The following is a 6644-nucleotide window of genomic DNA, read 5'->3' as shown; positions in this document are numbered from 1 at the left end:
TTACCGTGACGTTTATATTATGAAATAAATTGATACAATGTCATTATACTCTTATACTGATACACACTTATACTGGTTACTCTAAGCAATTATAATAGGGTGGATCATAAAAAACATGTTTAAAATTAAATAAAACCAAAAAGTATTACATAACAAACACTATATATGTGTCGATTTATTATTTATTTGACAAGCTTATATATGACCCAGCTATAGTTTTAACATAACCAATACGTTTTTCTCTTCTGGTTTTAACCCTAATAGTTCACGTAACTTTTTATTTCGTTTTGCTAATAAAGCATTTTCGGTTTTATTGTCCTCTAATTTCTTCTTGTTGGAGTGACAACAATTACGACATTGTTCACAAAACGTTTGACTGCTAAAATATAAAAAAAAACACATTAAATCTCACGAAAAGTTAAATAATTTAAAAATATGCGACATCCAATCTAGGTTGACTTAAAGTTTTACTAACTCATTTTTAGATTTTTCGAAAGAATTGTTAATTTTCTGGGTCTGCTTGTTATGATCCGGTCGGTGTTTGATTTGACTGACACTCTTGGCTAATTTTCCATTTTCAGTTGATGGTCTCAAATCCCCTATACATTGCCGTTTAGAAATCGAATCTGGACAATCGCAAATGTGACATTTCGAAGTCGAGTGGTTATCAATATTAAGATGGGGTTCAATGTTTAAAGTCTTCGAAGTATGATCTTTTTTAAATTGATTTTGACTTGAATCTTTCTTGAACAATTTCAAATTGTTTTTTTCTTGATTGATGTTTGACTGTTTTCCATTAATATTCGTTAATTTATTTGAATTATATTTATTATAGCCTGAGTAGTCGTTTACATTTTTTTTAAATTTCTTTTTCGTGTCGGAATCACTCGAATACCCAAAAGAATTTTCTATTTCACCTATTTCTTTCCAAAATGTATCTAACGTACTGAAAAAAAATTACAATTTAATTGCAGAGATGATTCATATAATTTTTTAATGAAATGAGAAACTGCAGCTTAACCCGTAGTTACATTTTAAAATAGATAATTATAACCACTTTAGAACTGAATTATTTTAACTATACTCATTAACTGATAGACCCGATATAATATGTTCCAATCGATTATCAACTAATTATTGTTTCTATCCCATGGGAAATTAGATTTCAAACATTGTTTTGTTGAGTTTAAGTTTAATAGATCAAGTTGGAAGCATGTATTTCAGCGATTAATAATGTTTAAATCTCGCAAACAGCGGGGACTTAGCTTTACTTCCCTCTTCAGTTAAAAATAACGCAACAACAAATAAATAGGAAAACTTTACTTTTTCGGTTTTTTCAAGCTGGAATTGGACTCCGTAAAGTGATTATCCAGTAAACAGGGCTGACTCCGTATCCTAGGAATATCGTTGATTTTAGAATGATCTGAACGTATGTCTATTGTACTTAACGACGATTCCAATGGGTATCTGTAATATTTCACGTCTTCGTCCCAATAGACATGGTTCGAGTTTGACCACGGTATATTGTCATTTATGTCTCTTGAGTCATGACTGTATAATAATAAATTAATAATTGCATTATTCAAATTAACAACTCGTTTATAATTTCAATAATGGATATTAATTACGGTATTGAATTACAAAGTAATAATAACTACATATCTATTATAATTAATATTATTATGATGACAATGACGATGAATGATCTAAATGAAAATATATTAATTTCCACAAAGTAAACTATTAGCATAACCTATCATGAACATTATTTTTATCTAAATATCTGTAAGTAATAAATTACAATTTAAGCGTACCTATTTATAATATTAAATTATAATTTGTATATCCATAAATATTATGATATAAATTGAGCATTAAAAATTGTATAATTTGTTGAGCTTCCAAAAATTAAAAATAATATTTTACTAGCCACTAGGTACCACTTACCTATAAGTATAATCGCTTACAGCTATGTAAGTATACATAATATTATATAAGATAAAATATATGAAAATTAATTTTTTTAATAGGAACTTAATAACTACCATTGTTAATGAATTACCGGATGATATTGGTTAAGAATGATACTAACATTATTGACAACGTCAATATTAATTGTTACACAATAATTTAAATTTTTATAAGACTTTTAATCTATTTACTTTACCGATGTACGGTTTATGAGAAAAAATAATTAAACTATAAAAACTTTTACTTTTAATTTTGAATAGTTTTTTTTTACAGTCCGTTAAAACACTTTTATTGTTTATAAATTAGTATTTGGTTAGAAGCGATATAATGACTAATTTAATATACCTCGTGAACAAACTAAAGTTTTTGACAGCCTTTTAATTCGAGAAGATTACTTTTCAATATTATAATATATTCACATTAAAAATAAGCATCAAAGTGTATAACACCATCGCTGTAGATTGTCAACTTTTAAAATATTTACCTACGGATCAGTGGGGTTATTGTTTAATATAATAAAATATAGACTATAGACACAGTATAGCATTAGGTAGTGAGAACAACAAAATAATTTTTGCCCGTCCCGACGACAAGACACTTATGTGCTATATCATAATATTATACACTACATACTCAATGAACATTTGTTTTTAAAGGCATCGGAGCCGGATCGTTTTTAGTACAAAAACATGTCATACAGGAAAATTTCTCATCCTGTAACAATAGAATAGTCGGATTTTGATAATTTTTTTTCATTTAAAAGGAGCAAAAATTTTCCAGGTAGGATTAAAGCCTGATTTTCAAAATTATTACTACTAAAAAATGTATTGAATAATGTATACCCACAATATTTGTTATTTTTTCAAACGCACTTTTCTAACACTATTTATAGTAAAATTAAATTTTGGGTTTTGATCTGACTTGAACATAGTTCCCATATTTCAAATAATAAAAAAAAAAACACCGAAATTCGACCAATTCCAATGATGCGTGAGAGTTTCTCCTGTGATGTAATTTTTGTTTACACCGTATCAACATTCAACACCGCCTTAAATAGGTTTCGGGCAGTTGATTAGAGAAAAAGTGTTATAATAATTAAGGTAGGAACTAAAATATAAAAACTAATTTTCAAATTCGATAGGATTGCGGAAAATTGGAAAAACCGGTACCGACACCCTTCTCTAAACTAATATTTCATACTTGTTTTCGTCTAGACCGCTCGGCAAGCGAGATAGCGACTCATTCGGTAAAATATCGTAATATTCATTGCTTTGTTTTGAAATCCATTTATCATTCCAATCTAAGAACTGGGAAACTTTCTCATTCATATTGACTTGATGGTTTGGCGTTGAAATATCAGAGCGACTGGAATCAATACCATCGCTGGCCACAGTCAAACACGTGTCTTGCGAAACACTTTTTCCTAGCGTTTTCCGATCAATTTCTTTCGTTATTAAAGGAAATTTCAAGTATTTCAAGTATTTTGCCACCCAAGGTGACCTTTGAATGTTGATCTTGTACATTTTTTCGTCGGGATTTTCTAATTTGGTTTCCGCAGGTGTCATGACGAGTATTTCATTAAATTCCGTGTCTTTAATACCGCATTCTTTACTATTGTTGTTCATACTTGGCTTGGACGAATTGCTATGTTGTCGTTCCATTTATCGTACTAATAGGAGGTACCTACTTACAAACAATTTGAAAAAAAATATTGAATTGAAATAATATGTATTAAAAAACGTGTAGTCAAATGTTTAATATTCTTTTGATAATGTTGTTAATAAAACACACCATGGGATGTCATGTATAATTACTGTCGTCAATGAAACGCCGTGCTGATTTCGTACATATTATTATTATCACAATATTTATGTGGTACATTTCTATTACCTATATATATATATATATGGGTGCTATGATATTAAATTTAATCAAAAATGTCGCAATAACACATCCAGCCTGACAGATGTTTTACTTTTAGCTTTAATGAAAATTGTAGACGCGTACTTTTGTTACTCTATATAATATGTATACTGCTACTCTAATTTAGTGAATTGAGGATATTATTTATTTAAGAAATAAAACGCGGGCCGCTGTGCGGCCATTAATTGTCTGACAGTGATTTAAATTATTATACTCATCACATTGTACACAACAATTGTTATTATACAATTGCTTAAATTATTAGATTTTTCAAACAACACTCAATTGAATATTATAGTGAATACCGTTTGGACAGCGTTATTCTTGATCGGACTGTTGTCGGACAGTCTCCCGTGTGGATTCGTCTACCGAGAGAGACATAATTATTTGAAATAAGGGAAATTATTATTTTATTATGACGTGACGACGTGTATAATTACGTGACGATTAATATTATACCTATCTATTATGGTTTATGAATATGATATAGTATTATACCATCATATGCTATTCGTAAACGTATTATATTATAATTTATAACGACGCGCGATCTCAATTAAAAAGTAAAAACGTCCTACCCCGCACTCTTATCGAAGTATATATTTAGTATATTTTGAACATTAATCCAACCCGACCTATTTTCTTTTTTTATTATTGTTTTAAATACACAGCAAGTGGGATTTTCGATTATTTGCGCTAAGAGCCCGAATAAATGTTTTCGCATGATGTTATCTTTAGCCGTTTGCGCCTTCGGTCGGGTACATTCAGTTAGACGCTTACGCTGTGCACTGACCCGTGAAATCCTATCAAAATTGTTTTGCCAAGACGCGATTTATTACCGGTTTTTGGATGAGTAAAGTCGTTTTACAAAAGACGTTATATCTTTTTGCTTCTTCTTCTTTTTTTTTATTTGTTTGCTTATTTTCTAAAAACAACACGCCCGGCCAGGGTCCTATGTAATTTAATCAGAAAACGGTTTCGTCTTATGTCTAAGCATTAGACTCTTGGAGAGCTTTTAAAATTTATTAAAAACAAAAGGCGCTTTTAACGGATACACGCTGATATATATATATATGTGTGTGTGTGTGGAAGCCTGTAGATGTTTGGTGGTAGAAAGGGTGTGGTGGAATGTGTCTTGTTTGTTTGATGAATGGGGGTCGTCTATTGTATCGACATGGTAAAGTGCTTTTTTGGATATATTTTGTTTTCCTCGAGGTTTTTCAAATTGCCGGGGTCTTTTGTCGCTTACATTAACGGTTACCCTGGTGTGGTCTACCATGGAAGATCCTTTAACCCTGTCTGTCAAACAAGGAGACTGCCCAAAAATCCCATACAACGAACCCGTTAAATGTTATCGAACAATAATTATTACAATATATAATTATGCTCGCACGGAAGGTATATGTATAGGTAACGAGTGTCACCGATTTAAATAAAATCGCAAAAAAATTAAACTGAGATTAAATGTAACGATTGGGTTTCAATTAAGCTTAATACCCTAATGTAAAATAATGTATATACGATGTATAATATGTTACTCAATCGATAAATGGTATCCATCATTTTAAAACTTGATTCTTAATTTTAATGTTGTAAACATAATATATATCATATATGTGAGTTAATTCTACTATGGTGATTTATGATTGTACAAGTTTAAGATTCGTCGTTTCTTACTAATTTTTTTAATAAGAAGAAAAAACATATATCAACAGTAATGCACTATATTTTTATCAAAAAATTCAGTTAAATGCATTTTTTTCCTAAAAATTAACATGCTGAGAATAATAAAACCATAATAAAGTACCTAACTATGTAGTTCAACGACTTCAACCACGATAATAATATTTAGTAATTTTTTCATACCTATGCATTTTAACTTTTCCAAGTTTTTTTTAAAATTTATATAACTCATTAATAATGCAGAAAACATGTAGCACGATTAATTAATTTTTCTTAAGATTTGTGTCTCCTAAAAACTTCTTTCCATCAATATAATTAATAAATAATGAGTGACGTAATTTCTTATATGTACCTATATTAAATAACTCGTTTAAGACAACAGTTTGAAAAAAAATTCTATGAAGGAAATAGTACGCACAGTGATAACATTATAATAATTTATTTTTTTAGATTATATTGTTCGAAAATAAAAATCCATGTTTAATTATACCACTGACAGCATAGTATAATAATTAATATTACATTAATATTATTGTATTAAACTACTAGTTTTCACCTTGACACTTTATGTGGTCATCCATTAATTATGTAAGTCGGACAAGACCATTATCACTTTTTAAAATTCGTATTTAGGCCGCTGACTGACCCGTAATGAATATATTATGTCGGTTACTAAAGTGACAAAGAACTTAAATTGATGTACTTACAGAACATCCTATTTAAGGCAAGTTTGGAGGTTTTTGGGTGCATTATATAGGTACTATATTTACGAGCCGTGACGACCTTAGACGGGTAATACAGCTATGGCACAACTTTTAGTTTAATGAAGAGTACCCCAAAGACAACAGGTATAATCATAATAATATAATACAGCATTAATATTGTACAGTGTTATTACTATAATTTTTTTCTTGTAAATCATTGGACTACATTTGATCGAAATATTGTCGAATAACTTGGAAGTGTTAATTGATTAAAATACGTTTACGTATTTTTACAAAACAAATCGATGATTTGCGAGAGAAAAATGATACAACTCAAATATTTTTATTACATTTTCCATCTTG

The 6644-nt window shown here is 29.4% G+C and overlaps 1 protein-coding gene across 1 annotated transcript; it reads right to left on the bottom strand.

The window, feature by feature from the left end:
- Positions 1 to 210: 210 nt before the first annotated feature.
- LOC132952008 (GATA zinc finger domain-containing protein 14-like) lies at positions 211 to 3632 on the bottom strand. The gene is made up of 4 exons (XM_061024119.1): positions 3172 to 3632; positions 1324 to 1551; positions 476 to 946; positions 211 to 379 (listed from the first exon to the last, which is right to left on the bottom strand). Exons 1-4 carry the CDS (start codon positions 3630 to 3632, stop codon positions 211 to 213), a joined length of 1329 nt encoding a protein of 442 aa, XP_060880102.1.
- Positions 3633 to 6644: the final 3012 nt, after the last annotated feature.

The sequence above is a fragment of the Metopolophium dirhodum genome, chromosome 9, assembly GCF_019925205.1.
Source record: "Metopolophium dirhodum isolate CAU chromosome 9, ASM1992520v1, whole genome shotgun sequence".
NCBI lineage: Eukaryota > Metazoa > Arthropoda > Insecta > Hemiptera > Aphididae > Metopolophium > Metopolophium dirhodum.
The sequence above is the reverse complement of the archived record's forward strand: the minus strand, read 5'-3'. Positions and strand labels throughout refer to the sequence as shown.